The following is a 24,456-nucleotide window of genomic DNA, read 5'->3' as shown; positions in this document are numbered from 1 at the left end:
AGCAGACAAGGGCAGCTGGTGAGTACTGGTCCAATGTTAGGTTGCCCTGAACAGAAAAACTAATGGAGGTATAAGTATTAATATGAGATTGGCGCAGAATAAGTCCCCTGCTAACTCCCCCTTAGGCAAGCTGTTAAATGCTAGGAAAGGAAATAAGACTGCTAGTTTGATAGGGAATGTCCAGCATAGATGAGACTTGGTAATCAAGATTTATAATTGTGGGAAATAAATTGGACAGATGAATATGGGACTTTTGGTTAATGCCAACTGTGAATGTTAAAACAAAACTTGAAAAAATTAAAGCCTAAGAGAAAGAAAGAAAGAAGACTGTAGCATTCTTCCAGAAGGAGAGAAGGTGGGCTAGATGGAACTTTTACTTCAGAAGTTTTCTAGTGTATACAAGGTCTTTTTCTTTAGGAGAACTTTGAAGAGGAACACTTCCACCCATTAAAAAAACAAAAACAAAAAACAACTGCTGTGAGACAAATACAGAAAAGGGTAGCTTAAAAGGGCAGAATCTCAAAAACCTCTCTCCCAGCTATTAGTGATGGAGATTATTTCTACCTTTACAACCTTGGTCAAGTTGTAGATTGCAGAGTTTTGGGGAAAAGGCAGGGGTAGGGGGGAGAGAGAGAGAGGGAATCATCTTTTTTCCTCTTTCGTATGGCATTTTAAACTATAGACCAAAATTTGTAACTTTACTGTAAATTTCCAAATTGTGGTTTAAAGGTTTTAAAGTTTTTTGTAAGTGATGAAACAATTTAGTGGATTTTTGAGTTTTACAGCTAGGATTAAGATTGAGTGTTAGCAGTACACTCCTCCCTCCTCTACCTCTAAGGTGATACATTTTATTCTAATAGTAGACTAGTAGAGAATAAGCATAGGTAGTTTGAAATGATTCAACAGAATTTAATTATTTAGATAAAGTATAGCTAAATCACCTAAATTTTGGGAGAAGTGAGATTTTTAGCAATTTTTTATTGGGAATTATAAATTCAGATTTAATTTGGTTGAGGTTTGGCTTGAAACTGTTGTAATATGTTTCATTTAAATTGCAATTTGTTCTTCTAATAGGATAATTGTGGTAGATCAGAATTTAATGCAGAATACATTTTCTATTTGGGATTAAGGCAATATGCTGATCAAATACCATTATGAAATCTTGAGTTTCTTCTATGATTTAGGTGATATGTAAATCTCTCCTCTCAATTTAATACATGCTGAATTCTGTCAAGTAGTTTAATCTGTAACTTGTTTTAGTTTACTAGAGCCTACTTAACAAAATTTGTTTCATTAAATTATGTGTGAGATTATGACTTAATCTCATAATTTAGTCTTTTTAGCATTTAGGACTTTGAAGGAAACATGGAAAAAACTAGAAAACATTATACTTGTTTTCTATTTTAATTTGTCCCTTAGTTTGTAGCCATTAATGATACTCAATTTGATTTGGCACAAACAACTGAGATTAGGATGATGCATTTGAGGATAGAACAGTATTGATCTGATTGTGATGTTTCTCCATGATTTCCTTCTAGTTAGTACCAAAGATAGTAAATTGTGTAAAATCAGAGATATTCTTAAGTGACCCTATCTTTAACTTTGTTTAACTTTGAGGAGGACTGTCCTTCAGGAAAGAGCCTTAATGGTACCTCCTTGGTGCTAATCTCATCTCTTCATTGAAAGTAATAAGGCAGCAGTTGCTTACTTTGCTATCTCCCTGTCTGAGAGGTAGGCCAATCAAAATTACTTAGGGAAGAATTAAGGTGGCACTAACCTACTTTTTCATGCTTTCATGATCTAATAAAAAAACTTTTACTTTTATATGGAAGATGCTTTCTTCTCTCTATAAAATCAGTGTTCAGTCTCAATCCTTTATTATCTCAGGCAGGGACCCACCAACTGATCCTCCCTTTATGTGTTAATAATCTCTTTTTTAACTTTAAAAATATATAAAATAAAATAAAAATATTGAGGAACATTGCTGGATAGTTCTCTTATCACATATTCTCTGTATTCATATTACCATGGAGTTCTTAAATATTCAAATTATATTATTTTATATTAAAATTTATTTTCAAAGTGCAAAATACATACTGTTTTATCATTTCAGTTTAGACATTTTCTTTATATTTGAATTATTTTATATTTGTGAATATTCATGTCAACTATAAATTTTGATCAATAATTTGGAAGATGAAAGCCAATTGATAGATTGACTAGCTCTTAATTATCTGATGCCAATGGGAGAACAAATGTTGCATGGAATAGTAATGATAATAATTTACATGTAATCTCTAGTTTTTTAATGTTATCCAAAAAATTTTTTTGAATTTCATTTTTCATTATCCTACTATTCAGTTGTTGCACTTTTTTTCCCCCTCTCTTCCCCAAATAAAACAAAACAACTTTCATTAAAACTGCTGGGAAGTAGACAGACTGACTTCTGTTTCAGTTAGTTCTTCTGTTCATTTTCTGGCTGCTGATATGTAAATAAAGTGTTTAAAGCCAAGAGGATATGCCACAAAATGGATAATCATTCCTTTATGGAATTTGGGGAAAACAAAACAAAACAAAACAACAACTTTCCTCCTAACCTAAGAGATCTATTATTCAAGAAAGTTTTATTATGAAGGATACCTTGGCTTGAAAAGCTTACCGTGGCCCTTGGCTCAAGGTTCAAAGTAAAAGTGAAGTATCAAATAGTCGGAAATCAGTTCTAAATGTGAAGAACTCAGAGGCATTCTTGTAGTTAAAAGTATCTTTTTATTGATGTGAAAAAGGTTCCTGGGCAAAATCCAAAAATGATTTAGTCACAGGTTTTGAGTAAATGGCAATTTTAAAAGGAAAGAGAAAATAGTGAGATTTAGGATGAAATATAAAGAATTGGGGAGGGTTCTTAGGAACAAACTCACATGTGCATTATGTTTATGTCAGCAGTTACATGATGGGAAAGCCGGATGTGGAGTATGATAATACAGGATAATGAGATTACTTTTGTCTTGTTATTTGTGAGGCTAAACTGTGCCTAGATCACCTGTGCAGAGAAGTGGGGTCTGTTGTTTAATGTGATGAATTAAATATCCCTATCATGCTGATAAGACAGTTTTAGGAGTTTGACCTTCATTTGTGGATGATACAGTAGATAATGGGAGCAGGATGGACTTCATGGAAACAAAATGATTGGTTAAAGTTTACATAAAAAGTGCTTGGTGGTGTTTTTTTTTTTTTTTTAAGTAATTAAAAAAAAAAATCATGTTTAATAATCTTGATTGCTATAGCCAGGAGAAAGAGAAAAGAGAGTTGAACTTGTTTTTAGCTATCCTCACTTTACTGTTTAAAAAATCGTGTTACTTAAATAAGACTCCATTAATATCCCAGTCTTTCAAATTAGACACCACCACCTAAGAATCCAGGGATTTATAATTGGAAACTGAGGAGAGAGGAGTATTGCATTATATCTTTTTTGGGTTTGAAGGATTGGTTTTTTTGAGTATATTCAGATTAGAGCAATAGGCAGTTTGGTTTAGTGGATAGAAAACGGATTTTACTGTCAAGATTTGAAGTGTTAAGTCCAGTCTCTTGTCCTTATTGGCTACTATTCATTGGCCACTCTCTGTATCTCAGAGGACCATGATTTTATCTTAAGCCTTTTTGATATGTCTTTATGAGAGGGAGTTCCTTCACTTTGTAAATGGGGGAAATTACTTAAACACTAACAATTTTTGAGCACCTGAAAATCTTTCAGATTATTATTTAGAGCAGTATTTTTTTACTTAAGCAAATTTCCAAGACAACACAACAATTTGATGTCTGCCAAGTTCATAGTCATTTGTTTTTAAAATGTAATAATCCACTTAAGACAATTGTCATTTAAAAATTGTGGGTTTTTTCCCCTGAGTGTATTTTGGGGCAGTTTTTGGATTGGCTTATATTATGATGAATAATTATTTTTGCTGAATTTTCTTAAATTTCTAATCATCTTACAGTGGTTAGAAAATTACTATGCTATTAAGTAATTTTAATCTATTAACTAATGTGATATTAGCATAATTAATTGTTCTTTTGTTGAACTATTCTTACAAAGCTCTAAATTAATGAGCAGCAAAGTTAATTTGGAATTTTATTATTTGAGATTGAAGCAGCCTTGCAACATAATTGCCTCTTAACATCATTGGCAAATTAATTATGATCATTTCTAAGGAATATTAAATTCACTTGATTCTATCTAGATTTGTTGTGCTGAATAGGATAGATTTAAATTAGAGATAAGTCCATTTTAGAAACAACTGCAAAACTGACTGTGTATTTACTTTGGTTCCATTTTATATATGTTGAAGTTTTGTCTTATATGATAGTCTTTTCCATTTGTTATCACGTTAAATTTTATATTCTGATGATTTATGAAATAGTTAACCTTTAGAATTTTATATTTTATTTTTATCTTAATTATAGTTACATAAATTATAGGGCAAAAGGGGGAAGTGGAAGCTGCACCCATATTCTAATGACCTTTTGTCTTCACCCTATCCCTTCCTTTCTCCCCCCCCCCTTTTTTTTTGGTAGGTAAGTTCTCTTCTACACTTTATGAGACTGGTGGCTGTGACATGTCACTTGTGAATTTTGAACCAGCAGCAAGAAGAGCATCCAACATCTGGTGTGTGCAAATTCAGTTTCAAATCAATATCACTTGTCTTTTTTGTTTGTAGCCAAATGCTTTGAACTAAAGTTTCTAAGCCTTGAATCATAAATGTGGATATAAAATAAATCTTTATATTTGTGTAGATTTAGTTAATTTGTCAGAGCTTATTTTCCAGTTTTTTTTTTTTTTAAACTAGAAACACTTTCCTTGGAAATTGGAGGAAAGTATTTTAAAAAAAAGTTAGATTCAGGATTCAAATTTTTCTTTATATTTTTTCTTGTGCAGGGGAATTCTTTTGTGATATGGTTTCAGAAGTTAGCTATATTTCCTGAGTTTATGCTAAACTGTATTTATATTAAAATTTTACAATAAAATATTTTAAATTGCATGTCATCAACCATTTTTATGTATTCTCTTTTTGAAATCACATTTCCTTCTGAGGACTGTCAAGTGTGTTTTGTGTTTTTGTTTTTGTTTTTTTTAATAAAATAATTAGACTTTTATATGACAAGTAGAAGGTGGACTATTTCTGAAAATGGGGATTTTTTTCACATTTAGTTTTTAGGAATGAAATGCAAAAAAATGATGGCAATTGGGAGGGTGCAAATTAAGTTTCAATTACAAATTTTATTATGTATTTACTCTGTGGAAGAACTAGGTGCTACATGAAAAATAGATATCGTCCTTACCCTGAAAGGATTTTTATCTCCTATTAGGGAGATATGACATGTAGACAAATAAGAATACAGAGAATTGTGTCATGGGGCAAAAAGGAGATGGAGGGACAACTTTCTGCCAGGAAGATCAGAGGTTTCTTAGAGGAATTGGCAAATGAGCTGAATTTTGAATAAAGAAAAGAATTTCAAATTAGGAATGAGTTTGAAATATATTTCAGGTGTTTGTTTCTATAAACTAGTTATCATTGTTAATCAGGATTTCTCAGATTTAGAATCACTGCAAAGTTGTCTGGTTTTTTTTTGCCTCCTCTCAATTACCCTTTCCCTAGTGAATGAAGCTACCATTTAAATTATTTTGCTCACGTATAGAATGAGGATGTTATTTAAGTGATTGAGATTAGATTGAAGCTCTTGTCTTTTTTCTGTTGAACTTCATTTTAATGCTCTTTAAGATTATATATCATTGAAGAGTGTTTATGTGTGGTCAAATTAAAACAGCTTTATTAGAAGGTTATTAAACCAGTCTTAGAATAACTGACATTTCCGTAGGATTCTTAAGAATTTTGCATACATTATCCCATTTGAGCCTATAAAATAACTATAAAATATTGCTGTTTTATACAGAGAAAACTGAAGCTTAGAAAGATTGTCATTTGCTTATGGTAACATATGAGAAGCTAGAATGAAACCCAAGTTCCTTCTGTCTTAAATCAGAATCCTTAGTGTACCACCATTTATTATATCACCTTTCTGCTCTAAGGTCATTTGACCACTTAGAACCAACCATGTGAGAGACTTCATAGTATAGTAGAAAGAACATTAGATTTAGAATTAGAGGGCATAGTGCTCTAGTTCTGCTCTATATTACCTCTATCAGTTAACTTCTTTGGGCCTCTTGTTTCCTCACTAGTAAAATAAAAGAATAGAAGACTTAAGAGCCCTATATAACTACTTTATTATGCCTCATGAGTATATTTTATAGAACACTATAGTGACTTAATTCCTTTTCTAACTGACCTAGTAGTATATTATAATTAATAAAACTTTTGATTAAATTAGTATTGTGTGTAGATTCAGAGTATAGAGGAAATGGAAATATTTAATTGTTTTAACCTGACAGAGAGAAAAAAGTCGTACTATAAAAGTCAGAATTAGCTTGGACATTTAAAATATGAAAGTAGTTGAACTATGGAAATTAATTTTGAATCATGTATTTGTTTATAAAATTACTGTGTGTTGAAACTTGCAAATGGCAAAATCATTATATACTATAAGCATATATCTAATTTCCAGAGGATTGCTTACAAAAACTATAATCTTAAATGTTTTCATTTTATTTTAGTGACACGGACTCTCATGTATCCAGTTCTACCTCAGTTCGATTTTATCCCCATGATGTGGTAGGTTTTTTTATTTGGATTTACAAGTTAATGCAATTTTGAGGTTTGGTGAAATACAAGTGAATTCTGGAAAATAAAATTTTTCTGTTCTTATCTCTCTATTTGTTCTTATAGCATTATTTTATAAATGCATTTTACACTTATTTGTAGATCAATAACATTTAAAGGTTGATGTGGAGATTTAAAAAGATTCACTTTCTTTCTAAATTCAGTTTTTGAAATGTGTAGTAAAATTTTTAAATGTACAAGCTCACAAATAGAATTTTTGTATTATGATTTTAGCAGAAGTAATAATGATTTACTGAATTATAGTGATATCACTTAAAAGACTTTTACTCAAGAGCATGAAAATTAAAATAGTAAACCACTCCAGTAGCTTTGCCAAGAAAATCCCATGGATAACATTGACATACTATGGCCCATGGGATCACAAATAGTTGGATGTAACTGAATGGCAACAGAACTATATTTTGGCTTTATGAGATTAAAAAAAAAAAAAAAAGTAATAAATGACCTCTCCTTAGTCCTCAGATTTAAATCTAGTTGGAGAATACAAATTCACATAAAATTTATGAAGCAACAAATTCAGGCTAACATACATCTAGTTACTGTGTAGATAGAATGTAAGCTTTTTAGGGATAGTTGTTTGTTATCTTTGCAGCCCTAGTGCCAAGAACAGTGCTTAGTGAATAGCTTAAGAAATTGATTGATGTGTATATAATTGCTGAAGAACCATCCAGTAGTGATAATACGGGTTAATTGGTGCTAATGACAGAAAAGAGGTGAGTAATGAGCAAGGTCTTAAGGATTTTGAGAAAGATAGATTAGCAAAAAAGAGAGGGAAGAGAATTTCAGCTAGAAGAGAGTTGTATTGTGAATACAAAAAAGTGTTAGTTATAGAAAGAAAAATTATTTGATCAAATCAGACATTGCTGTGAGAAAAGCATAGTTGTAACTTTTTCTTAAAACGAATTTCTAGAAACTTTGTGAGGGGAGATTTGCTATGAGGAATGCCACAGCTATATGTTAAAGAGACATTATATCTTCATTATAAATAATCATTAGTTAGAACAGAAGAATTTTTAGGATACTAATGATTTTGTAGTGGTTTTAGTGAACAGAAAATTTTAATAGAAATTCATAAATGAACAAAAAACACTATCATGTTCAAATACTGCTGTTGTGGCTCCCCATATTTCTATAGTTATCCTAAATCCGTTTAAAAATTGTCTTATGACTATTTTAAGTAGGCAGGATCAGAAAGGATAAATCTATCAATGAAACAACCAATTATTAGCTCCTTCACAAGAGATGGTTATAACTAGCATGAAGTTATACAGTTAAATATTTTCCCTTAATAGCAAGCTACAAACCTTTCATTAAATCTTTAAGCCTTTTACTGAAAATAATTTTTTTAATAGAGATTTAATAACTTTCTGGTCCTTACTTCCTTGAATTACTAACAATGAGAGACATAACCCACAAATGGCAGGAGTTTTCTAAGGAACAAAATAAATGAAACTAGATTATTTTTGATTATCCAAAGTCTTTAACTGAATAGTCAGGTATTGAATTGTGAGTTGGATATATTATCACTAGTATATGATTCCAATGCTAATCTTCTTATAGCTCTCTCTTCCCCAGATTCGATTGAATAGACTGTTGACCATTGATCCAGATTTGTTGGAACAACAAGATATAGATTTAAGCCCTGATCTTCAGGAACATATGCCACCACAAGAAGAAGCTGCCCAAAAAGTAGAACACTACTATCGTTTTTGGATTCTGCCCCAACTTTGGATTGGCATTAACTTTGACAGACTTACTCTTTTAGCCCTTTTTGATAGGTGAGAATGTATTGTAATTTGTAAGTTATATCTATCTTTACTCTTTGTAATAAAAATAGAGGCCTTCTTTGATTACAAATAAACTATCATAGGGGATAGAAGCATTCAAATAAAATGTAAGTTCTTTCAGAGGAGGAATTGTTTCATTTTTGTTTTTGTTCTCAGTGACTAGAATAGTGTCTTAACAGATTTTGGTCATTTCATAAACTCTTGATGGTATAATGTTATATACAATAAGTTTGAGTTCAGATCCTGACTTTATCACTTAAGTTACCTCAATCACCATAGACAAATCATGTAACTTTTTTGAACTGCAGGTTCCTTATCTATAAAATGAGAGGATTGGAGTAGATGTTGTTTAAAGTCTTGTCCATTTCTAAATATGCTTAGTCTGTATAGAAGAATCAATGGGAATATTTTCATCATATTCAAATACTGATGTTGTGGCTCCCCATATTTCTATAGTTATCCTAAATCCGTTTAAAAATTGTCTTATGACTATTTTAAGTAGGCAGGATCAGAAAGGATAAATCTATCAATGAAACAACCAATTATTAGCTCCTTCACAAGAGATGGTTATAACTAGCATGAAGTTATACAGTTAAATATTTTCCCTTAATAGCAAGCTACAAGAATATAGATGTAGCAAATAGAATAGATTGGAATATGTAGGGTGACATAGTTTACTTTTATAGCAAAAGATGCCCTTTTGAACTTAGTGGAATGATTAGGAGGCCTCATATCTGTTGTTGGTAGCCAAAGCCAAGTGAGTAAAAACTATAAATTAAAATGGAATGATGAAAGATTCAAAATTATTGAATTTTTTATGAGTATCTTGTAGTTTACATGAAAAATAATTATTAATGTCTTTAGTTTCTTTCTGAACCCATCACATGTCCTGGCTATCATCACTAATATGTTAATTGTGTTTTATTATGATATCTTATTTATTGTAATGTCTATCATAATTATTTATGATGAAAATATCAATGTTCTATCAAGTAATATTCTTATAATTTTTGTATAATGTGATGAAACTTGATTTTACTCTAAATTGAATTAATACAAAGAGAAAAAGGTCAAATTTAATTTTATGTAATGAGGTTTTTAACATAGCATTACATTCAATCTTCCAATAAAGTATATTTTAAGAATTAAGTTTTCAGATTTTACTTCTTTTGATCACCTGCTTAGCATTTTTAGACTTTTAAGCTCTCAGCATTTATTTTGATAAATGGCATGCCCTCTAAAATGAAAGAATTTCAATAAGAAATGAATAAGAGGTGAAATTAATTTTTTTGTGTTAAAAAGTAATATTCCTGCATAGCAGATTTAGATTAATATAATACATACCCATTTTATTATTTAGGTTAACATAAAACATGCTAATTTTATTGGTTTCTTTAAAAATGTTAGCTAATTTAGAATGTAATTTATACATTATAATTATATATAGCATATATATAATGTATATGGTATATACATTATAATTTATCTTAACTAAATATTATACCTTTATATTAATAATTTCTCTTCCTTTTCCTTGTCTTAGTTTCTAGAACTTATAAATTATTTTTTTTTTACTCAGTTTAAATTTTTTTTTTTTTTCAGGAATCGTGAAATACTAGAAAATGTGTTGTCTGTCATCCTGGCTATTCTTGTTGCTTTTTTGGGATCTGTCCTCCTTATACAAGGCTTCTTTAGGGACATCTGGGTCTTCCAGTTCTGCCTGGTGATAGCCAGTTGTCAGTACTCACTACTTAAGGTATCCAGTTTTTCCCTTTTTATTTCTAGAGATAGGTAAAATACAGAGTGGTGTGTGTGTGTGTGTGTGTGTGTGTGTGTGTGTGTGTGTGTGTGTGTGTGTACACAAATGTATATGCATATATGGATTCATAGTGAAATGCTAACTTTTTGGTTTAGCTTACTTGGATATTAAAGTTAAATTGGGCAGCTGGCTTTTGGAAGGATTAAAAATCTAAAAATAAATGTTAATATGTAAATGTACTTCCTTAAAATGCTGTTTTCTAGAAGTGTCCAAGGAAAAAAAGCAAGAATTGCTTGAATATTAATTAAAAGCAGCAATATAAATAATCCTGACTTGCCTTTTTTCTTCCAAGTAATATCTCACAATCTCCATTTATGTATGTTTTGACCAGTTGGGAACCTGTTAACTTAAGCTGAGAATATATATGTATTTGTCTTGTAGAAGTTCTCAGTACCCTTTATTTTTACCACACATCTTCCAGAAATAAATTTGTTAGTTAAATTATCCTAAACATCTCGAGAAAGAAATTTAACAGGACAGAGATTTATCTTGCCTTCAAAAAGTTTTCTGACTATTCCTCTAGGTAAAGTGTATAAAGCTCAAAAACAAAAATTGCATACTCAAGATGAAATATAGAAGTATATGGGGTACAGAGACCCCAACCCAAATTGACAGAGCCAACCCAGATTAACCCCAACCCAGATTGAGCAGAGATATCTCAAATTGAAAGTAGAAAATTTTTATTAGAATCTTGTGAGAAGCAGGCAGTCTGCACTCTGTAAGTCAGAATGAGGATAGCTGGATCCAGAAATAGTGTGGTTAAATAGACAAGTACTACCCAACCTCCCAAAACTTCCCCTTAAGCAAAGCATTTTGTCTTGATTGGCTCTTGCTGTAACTTATATGCTGGGTGGGGTGACAATGGGCCTACTAGAAATGAGGTAAGCAAGCAAAGTTACAATTTTAAGATCACATGATTTCTAGGAAATTGAAACTAAGGCTTGAGGCAGTGGTCCTCAAACTTTTTAAATAGAGGGCCAGTTCACTGTCCCTCAGACTGATGGAGGGCCAGATACTCTGTCTCTGCCACCTCAGCCCAGTGCCAGAAGTGTGCATTGCTAATGGAAGTTTAGGTCGAACCTCACTTCCGATCTGATTTTGCCATAACCCGGTGGGCCCCATAAATGTCCTCAGCCAACACATCTGGCCCACGGCTGTAGTTTGAGGACCCAGCCTGGCCTAAGGCTTCACCTACTTTAGGGGATAGTCTCTGAGAAACCACATTGTTTGCTCACACATAAATACAAATTTTAGGTTAACAATTTTGATCTTGATAAAGTAATTTCCTGCATATCCCAGAGAACTATTTTACTAAAACTGCTTAATCCATCTTTTGCCACTTCCTAGAAAGAGTCTTCTTTCAATTTGGTTAACTCAAAATAGCTCTTTTATTGAATTAGTAAATGATACATTTTTGCTTTTTGATCAACTTAATCAGTTTCTAGGGAAATCCTATCCTAGTCTGGTCAGCCTTTAGAACATTTTAGAAACTGATTAATCTTTCAGTAAGAATGATCTGTACAGGGCATAGTCTCTTTAGATTCGATTAAGTTATAGATAAGATGTTCTGTTGAGGTGAAAGCAAGGATAATATATAAAAAACATGACATCTTAATATTTTAAAAAGGGGGATTGGTAGGAAGGGTGCTTTCTCAGTAGGCTTAGAATTGCTGTAATGCTGTGTGGTTCAGAAATGATGAGAGGTCACCAGTTAATAAAAAAGCTGGAGAGATCTCTAGAAGCAAAGCAAAGTTTATTATACATTCTTGAGAGAAGGGTGTCCATCAAGCAGATGGTGGAAGGGAGGAAGCACCACCTGGGGGCAGGGTTAACATTTTAATTCCTAACACAAATAACCCTTCTCACCATTGACCCTCATCCTCATTGGCTGATTACATTCTAAATGTAGGAACTACCCAAGAAATTGAATTTGACCAATAAGTACATAGTTGCCTATATTTGATTGAAATAGGGAAAAAATGATGTCATGGGAATATAGTAGGAAGGGGACTTAGAGTATGCCTTTGGATCCATGCTCAAAGTCCTTCAGGCCTACTGAAACTCTGAAATAGGTGAAGCCTTACTCGATTTTCACAACTGTCTTGAAAGATCTCACCTCATCTCTTTCAGTGCCAAAGATACAACAAAGAAATAGAACCCCCTGCTCCTTGGTAGTATATTAATCACCATCACCATCCCTTTAATAACCAACAGAACGAATTAATCAATTTCATCATTCTGAGAGGTGACAGGCACCGATTTCATTAACCCATAACTGTATAAAGAAAAACATTCAGGAATTATGGTTTGAGGATGTGAGGGATAGAAAATCCTATCCAAAAATGACTACTCAGAGATCACTCATAGAAAAGCAGAATTATTTATTAGAATCTTGAGAAGCGGACCCTGTCCTGGTCTGTGAGCCAGATTCACAGCAGGAGAGAGCCACTCCCTTGAAGATGCTTACGACTTTTATACATTTCAGACAAAGAACCTTCAAAATCCCACCCTCCATAGGTTGTGATTGGTCATATTTGCTCAGTGGAATGCAGCTGGCAATGTGATTTATAGCTTCTTCTGCCAAGTATAAGTTAATCCCTATTTGGCTAAAGGAATGCAGCCTAGGCCTTCACGTGACTGAGGCCTTATAAGCCTGATTTTATGTTAGCTAGCAGTCTCTGATCAATATGTGCTTAATCTGTAAGTTCTTCACCATACCTTACTCCACACAAGGATATGTCTGCAATGAAACTACAGAAAATGGAGATTTCAAAATATTTCCTCTACTACAATTTTTTTACTTTGACATAGCAAATATTTCTCAAATAAATAAATTGGTTTATGCCAAATTAAGTTGGTCTTTTCAGAAAAGATAAAGTATTAGAGATAACACACACTCATCTGTTTTACTTTCTCAACTCTATTTATGTAAAGCTCTTCCTATTTTCTCCTCCCTTTTCAAAGTGGGACTGTTTAGCAGGATTAGAATCATTGTGCTTCATGTAGCTGAGGAGAAATCATTGAGAGTACTGTTACTGTCTTATCTGCCTGGGCTTTTTTTTTTTTTTTTTCTCTCTCTTTCAGAGAGTTCTGGACATAAATGCCAAATTTGGAATGTAAAAATAAAGAATTTTTTTGAAATCCAATCTCCAGTAATATCATTTCTCCTCTCCTTCCTCTTGCACTTACAAAAGGAAATCCTCTATTTAGATTTAGCAACAAAGTATTGCCAAGCAAAGAAGTAGTATTAGATCTAGATTCCATTTAAGTTTGGGATCTTGCAGATTCCCAAGAGTTTTTAGTAAAGAGTGATGAGGATAATGAAAATTTCAAATATTAATTAGAATTATCCATGTAGAAGACTAGCATGTAGGTATTTTAAAAATTATCTCTTCTCTTCCTGAGAGTATAGAAGCCAGGTGAGAAAAAAAATAATCCAAGCAATTCATGAAGAGAATTTTTTTTAGCCCATAACTTCCATGACTTTATATGAATGAGTCTCCTCCTTAGTTTTAAATCTCTAACCTTGTTCTCTTAGTTTGACTTAAACTTTTGGCTCTTTTGCTGTCATGTATAATGGCAGACCCTCTGGTTACAACCAAATTCAGCATAAACAAATGGCACTGGGGACAGCTAGGTGGCGCAGTGGATAGAGCACCAGCCCTGAATTCAGGAGGACCTGAGTTCAAATCTGGTCTCAGACACTTAACACTTCCTAGCTGTGTGACCCTGGGCAAGTCACTTAACCCCAATTGTCGCAGCCCAAAAAAAAATAAATAAATAAAATAATAATAAATTTTAAAATGGCAGCATCTAGGGGAGGACATGGGGGAAAGGAAGGAAAATTGGAACATAAGGTTTTGCAAGCATTAATGTTTAATAATTGTCCGTGCTTATGTTTTGAAAAATAAAAAGCTTTAACAAAGAAAAAAAAAGGAAAAAAATGGCAACATGGTATGGTGGATAGAAAGCTGAATTTGTATGTAAGAACTGAGATCAGGATTTTCCTCTAGCCTTACGTATTGGGAGGTAGGAAACAACTCTTTTGTTCAAAGTATTGGTGCTCTGGCCTACTGTCCATATTTCCTATTTGTATATATATGCAGTATGCACACTGGGAATTATCCACACAAAGAAAACCACAGGTTCAAAAAACAAAAAACAAACTGATCATTATCTGTTCCATGTTTATCTCCCTTTTCCAGCTGTTGAGTCTTTTCATTTGTCATTGATTACAAAAATCCCACCCACTTTAATTTATTCTTTTCCTTGTTTCAGTAGTAGTAGTTTAATATATATCTTTTTGGGTCTTTTCTCTTTTCACTTAAATGAGTCTCTCCTAGCCTTCAGTTGGATGGCATGGTATAGTGGAAAGAGCATATACTCTGGTGGAACTGAAAACATAGGTCCAGTTCTGTATGACTTTTGGCAATTTACTTCATTTTTCAGCACTTCAATTTCCTCACCTATAATTATAATGATAACACATATATTGCCTATCTCACAAATTATTGTAACAAGGTTACTTATAGATTGTCAATTGTTATTATTATCATCCTATTTTTGCTGGCAGTTTTCTCAAATAGATGATACATGTCTTTTGTCTCCATTTTCTCAATTCCGTTTACTGATTATTCTGCTTCAATCTGATTTCTTTCTGAAATTACTAGTAATCCCTTAATTACTAGTTTTGGAAACCTTTTCTTATTGTTCTTTCTTTGATGATGACAGCAGCATTTGATCCTCTAACTCAGGGGTTCTCAAACTGCGGCCTGCAGGCCAGATGTGGCCCGTGGGCCAGATGCGGCCCACTGAGGATGTTTATGCGGCTCACTGGGTTATGGCAAATGGGCTGAGGGGCGGAGACAGTGTGAGTTTTTATTTTTAGTATAGTCCAGCCCTCCAACAGTCTGAGGGACAGTGAACTGGCCCCCTATTTAAAAAGTCTGAGGACCACTGTGTCTAAATCATCTCCTCCATTTAAAAACTTTTCCCTAGATGGACTGTATTCAGATTCTCATTTACTTCTTACTACATTTCTCTCCCCTGATTGCTTCCCCCCTTTTTTGCCAAGTTTTTCTGGATTAATCCTTGTCACTTTTGTCTTTCCATGGTTACTTTTTTAGTGAATTAATCCATATTTCTGATTACTTACTAAATTTTTACTATTTTAAAATTATATTTTATCCATTTTTATTTTCTGCCTTAATCTTGTCTATCAAGTATTATTTTATGTCTCTTGCCACCTACTAGGCACTGGAATGGCCTTTTATCTCCTCCTACTCAATAATTTTAAAACAGGACTTTCTCCTTACAAACATATATTTCCTGTCTTGACTTAACTATTTTTGTTTTTCGCATTTTTTCTTCAAGGTATTATCCTGTCAAGTAGGCTTTCAAACTCTCTCATCTTTGACATGATCCCTTCTTATTTTAGTCATTAAGTTCTGTGATGAGATTCTGTGAGTGAAATGTCTTTCAAATATGTCTTTTCCTTTCTGTTCCTATTGTCATCTTAACTCAGTTCCTCATGACTGAAGTATTGTAGTAGCCTCCTCATTGGTCTTCCTGCCTCTAGATATAGTATATTTATAGTGTAACTCTAAAGCCTTCACCATTTCCCCATTACTAAGAGGATTAAGTTTAAACTCCACAAGGTGATTACTATATATGCTTTCAATTCTTTTTTTTTTTTTTTTTAATTATAGCTTTTTACAAGATATATGCATGGGTAATTTTTCAGCATTGACCCTTGCAAAACCCTCTTTTTCAACTTTTCCTCTCCTTCCCCTCACCCCTCCCCTAGATAGCCGGCGTATCCATACATGTTAAATATGTTAAAGTATATGTTAAATACAATATATGTATACATATCCATACAGTTTTTTTGCTGCACAAGAAAAATCGGACTTAGACATAAGGTAAAAATAACCTGAGAAGGAAATAAAAAATGCAAGCAGACAAAAACAGAGGAAGTGGAAATGCTATGTTGTGGTTCATACTCATTTCGCATAGTTCTTTCGCTGGGTGTAGCTACTTCTTTTCATTGTTGAACAAATGGAACTGATTTGGTTCATCTCATTGTTGAAAATGGCCACGTCCATCAGAATTGATCATCATATGGTATTGTTGTAGAAGTATATAATGATCTCCTGGTCCTGCTCATTTCACTCAGCATCAGTTCATGTTAGTCTCTCCAGGCCTTTCTGAAATCATTCTGTTGGTCATTTCTTACAGAACAATAATATTCCATAATATTCATATACCACAATTTATTCAGCCATTCTCCAGTTGGTGGGTATCCACTCAGTTTCCAGTTTCTGGCCACTACAAAAAGGGCTGCCACAAACATTCTTGCACATACAGGTCCCTTTCCCTTCTTTAAGATCTCTTTGGGATGTAAGCCCAGTAGTAACACTGCTGGGTCAAAGAGTTTTGTATTCACTTGATTTTGGGGACATGTGAAAATTGGGCCCTGAATGTGATGGGAAAAAGGGCATTTGAGGATAACCCCAGTAACTAATTATATTCCTACATTTTGTGGACAAAGGAGTTTCTCCCTAGCTACTACTCCTGTCTGTGTTATTTCCTTAATTAGAATCTAAGAGAATAAGGATTGTCTTTGCATTTGTATTTTGTATTTCTCACCCCATTGCTTAGCATAGGGCTTGGCCCTAAGGTTTAATAAATGTTATTTTATTGAGGGAGTGAATAAATAGGAGAGAATCTAAATTCATGTCTTTGGAATTGCTTCCAGTTTAGTTTGAGTGGAATACATTTCAGGGTGCTTCAAAAATGTGATGGCTATGGAGCAGCTAGGTGGCGCAGTGGATACAGCACCAGCCCTGAATTCAGGAGGACCGGAGTTCAAATCTGATCTCAGACACTTAACACTTCCTAGCTGTATGACTCTGGGCAAGTCCCTTAACTCCAATTGCCCCAGCAAAATAAATAAGTAAATAAAATGTGATAGCTAATTTTTGAAATTTCTATAAATTATAGGATTTTATCCCGTATATAACAACCTCCTTCCACCACCACCACCACCACCACTACCACTACCCCCTGTCATGGTCAGGGAGGGAAGTCCTTGTAGAAGTGGTATACTGTGAGCTGAACTTTGAAAGAAACTAAAGATTCTAAGAGGTTATGGTCAGAATGGAGTTGTCCCATACATGAGGGAGACTGCACAAAACTATGGGCTGGAAAGTGGAGTATGTGTGAGAAACAGCATCAAATTGACTTGGCTAGGCAGAGAGTGCAGAGAGGGGAGTGGGGTGTGTGTGTGGGTGTGTGTACATATATATGCGTATATATGTATGTATGTGCATGTATGTATATATATATAATGATGCCTATGGTCTCATCGATCACAGAATTACCTCTCTTTCTGTGTGTGTTCAAGTAGAGTCACAGTTTGAAGTGGGAACAGAAAAGCTATGTGTAGTAGGAAACTAGAAATGCTAATGTGGAGCTTTAGAAGGAGTCTGGGGCAAGTTATAAAAATGGACAAATTGTTAAACAAGTGATAGTTGAAGGTTGAATAATGATATGAGAAATTGATAAATCTTTAAATGGTAATTGTAATGTTCTTGAATTGTGAGGGTCTGGTTGTCTGCTCAATTATAATCCTTCTCTGGGAGGAGATTTGTGTGCAAATTTCTTGGGAGCTCTGAATCTCCTCCAACTCTTGTCCTTCCTCAAATCAGACAGGTCTCCTTTCAGCCTGCCTAGCGTCAAAACTTTATCCCAGAGTCGATTCTCTCAGACCCAATGCTGCCCTTCTTTTATCCTCCCAGAGAATGGGTGTGGGATAACGCAAGGGCTTTACTTCAACCAATGAACTTGCTCCTCTTAGAATTCCTAAGGTGTAAACTCCCTTTAAAGGCCCGAACCAAAGGTCTGAGCCAGAGAACTGTCAAGTCAACCTGAGTTCTCACCTTGTCACTGTCCAGACAACCTGAGTTCTCACCTGGTAATCCTAACAGGTAATAGCTAGCATCCATGTGACAATTTAACATTTGCACTGATACCAACACTACTGTTCAATTTTGTGTAACCAGTTTAATATATCTGAATTAATATCAATTAATATATGATTCATTATTTCTATTATTATCCCAATTTTACAAATGAGGAAATTGATTAGGTTAAGTCACTTGCCCAGGGTCAAACAGCTAAGTCAGTCTGTGAAGCAAGCTTTGAATTTAGAACTTCCAAACCATGTGCGTCATTATATATCCACTATGCCACCAATGTGTAAATTAAATTGTGAAAAATGTTCCTAAAGTGGGCATAACCTCAAGGATGTAATTTATCTAATCTGATTCTTTGTTTCCTTTTCAGAGTGTTCAGCCAGATTCTTCTTCACCTAGACATGTAAGTGATTAATATCCATGAATATCCACATAAAATATAGCATTTTACCAAGCTTGCCTTAGTGTCAGTGCCTAAATGAAGGCTCACAATGCTACCACCTCACTGATGAGTCATGAAATATTCCTTGAAATGCCATTGAGAGATTGTTATCAGCTCCCAACAATTTGCTGATATTTGGGATAAATATTGTCAATTAAGTAAGAGTTGTCTAGATGAAACATTACATTTCAAAATTTATGTTCTTCCCTGAGAGAATCTTACCCTCCTTGTGATCAAGAAGTGTTTCATTTTTATATTTATGTATCTTCAACTTTGTATAATAGTAGCTACCACGAATTTTATCTATTCATTTTGATTGCTTTGTCCATTTCTTTCTAAAGAATCACTAAGAGGTGAAAAAGATAGATAGCTAGAAGTTTCTCTTTTCCTTTGTCCATCCTCTGGGAAGTTTTTTAGTACAGTAGAAAGACTAAAGATTTAAGAAGTTTGGATTCTAGTCCATAAGGTTGGGCAGACTATTAGAGATGATTTAGTCCAAACCTCTGGAGTGGAAAGAGCAAGTGGTGCCCAAGGACATGACATTTATTGCAAACTTACTCTGTCAGAAAACACAGAAAGGCAAAACAGGACATTGCCTTAAGGAACAAATAGTCCAGTGAAAGATACCATGTAAACAAGTGTTTGTTTGTAAACAACTTACAAGTAAAAACTTCCTGCAGTAGGTGGAATTTTTGCTAAGGATTGAAAGGAACCAAGGAAGTCGGGACTGGGGGGGGGGGGGTGAGGAAAGAGTAGTTTGTATTTCAGGGAGGGAAATTGGAATCCCTGTATTATCTATGTGAGCATAGAGTAATTATTTAACATTTCTGTTCCTCACTTTGTTCTTAAAAATTGTTGAATAGGGCATGGGCTGGATTAGCTGAACTAAATGTCCCTATTTGATTGATATAAGTTTAAACTTGAGGATTTTTTAAAGATGAGTGGGAATATATTTTAAGCACTTAGTTAACAAATGTACGCTATATAGTAATATCAAACATGCATATTGTTGATAAAATGAATTATTTTCAGTAACTAAACTATTTTCTGTCATTTCCAGGGTCACAATCGTATCATAGCCTATAGTAGACCAGTTTATTTCTGTTTGTGTTGTGGTCTTATTTGGCTCCTGGATTATGGTAGCAGAAACCTTCCCACAACAAGGTTCAAGTTATATGGAATGGCTTTCACCAATCCACTGCTGCTTATGTCTGCCAGGGATTTAGTTATAGGTGAGTCATATTTAAATTGTCTTACATCATCAACATTAATTTGTTAGTATACTAGCAGTATTCACTGATGAGTCAGACTAGCTGCTGGATGCACTATCAAGGAAGATCTATACCCACACTATAATTCTGTTTTGATTAAGATATTCTGTCTAGAAAAAAAGTATGGTTTCAGAATTAAAAGCTATGAGTGTCATGGAAATGTTTTAGAAAATGTTTATTTAGTATATTCATTAAGCAAAATAAGTGAAGCACATGCCCTTGTTAGTTGTGTATTTAATGAATGTTCCCATTTAAAATAACTGAAGTAAATATTTTTTTAGGAAGCTTAAAATTTTAGAATAATCATAAAGGATGATAGTGATTTCCTTACTTAAAGAAATTGAGGGGTATGTTAATATAAAGATCTTTATATTAATTTAATTTTATGTCATTTCTTGTTTTGGGGAGTAGTGTTCACACTATGTTTCCCCATAGTATTCTTTGTTGGGCTCCTGCCTCAGGTGAATACGTTTGTGATGTACCTCTGTGAACAATTGGATATTCATATTTTTGGTGGCAATGGTAAGTATATTTTATTTATTGGAGAGAACAGAATCAAAGTCTCGATAGCCATTAGTCAGTGCTAATGAATAGTCTCTAATGTAATTTAATTTACTTTCAGATCTAAAGTAAGATATTTTGTGTCCAAAAGTGACCAAAATTGAGTTTAGGCAAATGTATCTTTCAATTAAAGTCCCAAAGTTACTGTAATTAGAGTTTCTTATGTAAGAAATTATAAGATACCATTGTAATAAAGCTTGTAGTTTTTAAGTTTATAGTAAAATCAGATAGATTTAACACATTTATGAAACATTGTATCCTTCCCTCTACAACTCTAATAGTCTAAGAGAAATGATAATATAACATTTTTTATACAGTTTTGTATTTGTTTTCTTTTTTCTTTTGTATTTTTGGGGTTTGTTTTTTAGAAAGGGAATACCAATATTTAATCTAAAATGTTTTATTGGAAAAGATTTGGGGAGGAAGGAGCAGGAATCATACCTGTTTTCAGCCAGAATTTGTGGTTGAACAATATATTCCTTCATTATAAATTTTCTGTCTTTAAAAAATTTAAGAAAAATGTGAGAATGAGAGAAGAATACTGATTGCTCTATGAGGTATAATGACTTGATTAGCAAGAAGAAATATTATTCCTTAAAAAAAAAAAGAAATATTATTCCTTATAATCAGTGTTTCATCTGCTATCTAGTTCTAACTTTTAAAAAGGTGCTAACTTTGTTGTTTCTTTGTACTGCTTTTTTAGTTAAAATAGTTCTTTAGTCATTTAAAATTTTTCAATAAAATTAATGAACGGGCCTCATCCAAAGTCAGAGGATAAAATAACAAAAATGTTGCTACCATTTCATTTTAGTTTTTCCTTTCACCCTGTTTATTTAGTCTTCTTTATTGTCCGAATTATTTGCATTTATGATGCATTCATCCATTTTTACCTTTCAAAGAATTCTTCATAATCAAATTGTAATTTTATTTTTCTGATTTTTAAGTGATATACTAGACTTTTCAACAATACTTTGTGCCTAGTCCTCTCAATATTTTGACTTTAAAAATGTTAAGTATCATTATAACTAGTAAAGACTATTTAAGGTAAAGATCTAAATCTATATACTATTTTAATATGTATGTTCTTTTTTCCAAATGTCTAGCTACCACAAGCTTGCTTGCAGCACTTTACAGTTTCATCTGTAGTATTGTGGCAGTAGCATTATTGTATGGACTATGTTATGGTGCTCTAAGGGTAAGCAAAAATTTATGTTTATTTTGTTAAGTTACTATTGATAAAAATAGTTTTTTCATTTCTTGTCACTATAGTCATTTTTTAGTGAATATAATGTTAGCACAGTCTCAATATGTTGTATGTTGTTTTAATTGATTTAAGAGTGACTTTGGAAAAAACTTTCTTAGAATTGTTTTCTTATCTAAATTGTGTTTAAGGGAGAAATATGGTTAGTAGGTGTCAGATTTTAAAAATAAAATTTAGAAGTTAGAAATGCTATTGATTGCCTGATAATGTATTTGTATCCCAAGTTCCTCCTATACTGCCTGGCATATGGTAAGCATTTTGTCCTTGTTGATAGAATAAGATTAGTCATTTTAAAATTTATTGAATGTCCATCAATCAAAACTTTTTAATAGGTCCTATAAAACAAACCAATAAGTCAGCCAATAGATATAGAGATTGTCTACAACTTACATATTTGAGTACAACCTAAGTCCTTGAGATACAAATAATTTTTGAAAAAGATGTGGTAGCATTAGTATCTGTCCTGAAACAGCCTTGAATCAAGTGCAGTAGATAAGAGAGATAAATGTGATAACCAAGAACAATTTATAATTATAAAATTTTAAAAGGAAAAGATAAGATTAAAAATTTGGTAGTGAATTATAGAAATTATTTGATTCCAGAAAGTTGTCAGGGAAAAGAAAGTCTTTCTGACTGTACTTGCCAGGATAATAATTGTATAAATGAAATAGGATAGACAAATACTTACGAGTAGAAGATCACTTAATAAAAAGGAACTTTTAAGAGAAGTTTGTCTGAAATTGAAAATGTGTGCTCTGATGTAGAGGAAAACAAAATGAAAGATACTGTGGTTTTTCTTGTTGAATTTAATTTTTCTTTTCTCCATGTGTTAATTTAAAATTGTTAAAAGTAGAAATATTAATTGTAGATTTTTATTAACTCTATTATGCTCATTTTTTCCCAATAGGATTCTTGGGATGGCCAACATATTCCTGTACTTTTCTCTGTGTTTTGTGGTTTGTTAGTGGCAATATCCTATCATCTAAGCAGACAAAGTAGTGATCCCTCTGTACTTTTGTAAGTAAAATCAAAGACCATGTTTAATTAAGAAAATTCACATAAGGATTTAAGCATTTTGGATGAGTTTTTCTTTCCCTTAGTCCATCCCAAAGTGCTACTGCTGTGACTTTTTGTTTTAGATTTCTAAACATAATAACTTTGGATGATTATAGCCACATAAAGCTCAGAGGATTTGGCAGATTTGAAAGCTATTAAATTGTATATAGTATGATGAAGGCTAAATGTTATGCTCAATTAACTTTATAACATCCTACATTAGTATAACATCATTAGTTCATGATTAAACTAGATTCATCTTTTCATTTCCTTCTTAAAATTTTGATTCTTTGTTGTTTGAACTACTACTACTCATTGATATGCCTAATTAGTTTTTTTCTTATATTGTAGCTCTTTGGTGCAATCAAAAATTTTTCCAAATACAGAAGAGAAAAATCCAGAGGATCCTCTCTCAGAAGTAAAAGACCCGCTGCCTGAAAAACTAAGAAATTCTGTTGTAAGTTCCTTAAGGTTGTTGTCCTATTTTAAACCACTTGAAACTGTAAAACATGGACACTGAAAAGTTTGTACTTTTGCAGATTATGCACCTTTTTTTTTTTTTTTGGCTGAGGTGATTGGCGTTAAGTGACAGTGTCACACAGCTAGGAAGTATTAAGTGTCCGAGACCACATTTGAACTCTGGTCTTCCTGACTTCAGGGCTAGTGCTCCAGATCCACTGCGCCACCTAGCTGCCCCCAGATTATATACCATTTAAAACATTTCTAACAGATTAATATGAATTTCATTGAATTATAATGTGGTCTATTTCATTTAAGAAATATAATATGTACGACTTGCCTCTTCCCAATTCTGATTTTCTAATTCTAGTGAAACAGATAATATATAGAGAGGGGCAACAAGATGGTACAGTGAATAGAGCACTATCCCAGAAATCAAATCTTAACTCAGACATGTCATACTCGCTAGGTCTGTGACCTTGGGGAAGACACTTAATCCCAATTGCCTCAAAAGAGTAAAATATTATTAATAATGATAATGATGATGTGTAGAGAATAGATTTTAGAGCAGCTGAAACAGAGTGATATTATTAGTCACAGAATGATAAAATCTTGAACAATTATATTGAAATGAGAATAGCATATTAAAAAAATTAATTATTCAAATATCTAGATATTTTTTCAAAAACTTATTTTTGTAGTTTACTCCCTTTCCTCTAAGAACTTTTCAAACAGAAGTCAGGAGGAATCCGTGTGGACACTAATTGTTTTCTTCCTCTTACCTGTTGCTACAAATAAGATTTTCCAGGCTTTAGGACTGTTGTCATCACTTGCTGCCAACATTAGAGATTCAGAGCATGTTCTTGACTCTTATGGCTATTGACATTTCTTGTCTCCAGACTTTCAGGGAACACAAAGGTCTGTTATATTAAGGAACCTGAAGGAATAAGGGGAAAAATAGAGACCCATAGAGACATAACTATTCTCACAGTAGTTACAGGCTGGCTTGAATTCTGTTCTAAGCTCTAAGATTAAT

General features: G+C 33.0%; 1 protein-coding gene across 6 annotated transcripts in view; it reads left to right on the top strand.

Moving 5' to 3' along the window:
• Positions 1–24,456, top strand: part of PCNX1 (pecanex 1) — a 228,766-nt gene that overhangs the window by 140,132 nt on the left and 64,178 nt on the right. For 4 of the 6 annotated variants that reach the window (XM_074290129.1, XM_074290131.1, XM_074290127.1 and 1 more), the window contains 10 exons: positions 4,567–4,657; positions 6,662–6,719; positions 8,349–8,566; positions 10,178–10,331; positions 18,741–18,773; positions 19,873–20,044; positions 20,495–20,605; positions 21,748–21,839; positions 22,813–22,922; positions 23,313–23,418. In XM_074290129.1, the coding sequence (XP_074146230.1) occupies positions 4,567–4,657; positions 6,662–6,719; positions 8,349–8,566; positions 10,178–10,331; positions 18,741–18,773; positions 19,873–20,044; positions 20,495–20,605; positions 21,748–21,839; positions 22,813–22,922; positions 23,313–23,418 (1,145 nt within the window). The remainder of the gene's footprint in view (positions 1–4,566; positions 4,658–6,661; positions 6,720–8,348; positions 8,567–10,177; positions 10,332–18,740; positions 18,774–19,872; positions 20,045–20,494; positions 20,606–21,747; positions 21,840–22,812; positions 22,923–23,312; positions 23,419–24,456) is intronic. The other 2 variants (XM_074290130.1, XM_074290133.1) reach the window with 1 other exon arrangement.

The sequence above is a fragment of the Sminthopsis crassicaudata genome, chromosome 2, assembly GCF_048593235.1.
Source record: "Sminthopsis crassicaudata isolate SCR6 chromosome 2, ASM4859323v1, whole genome shotgun sequence".
NCBI lineage: Eukaryota > Metazoa > Chordata > Mammalia > Dasyuromorphia > Dasyuridae > Sminthopsis > Sminthopsis crassicaudata.
This window is presented reverse-complemented; position numbering and strand designations above follow the sequence as displayed.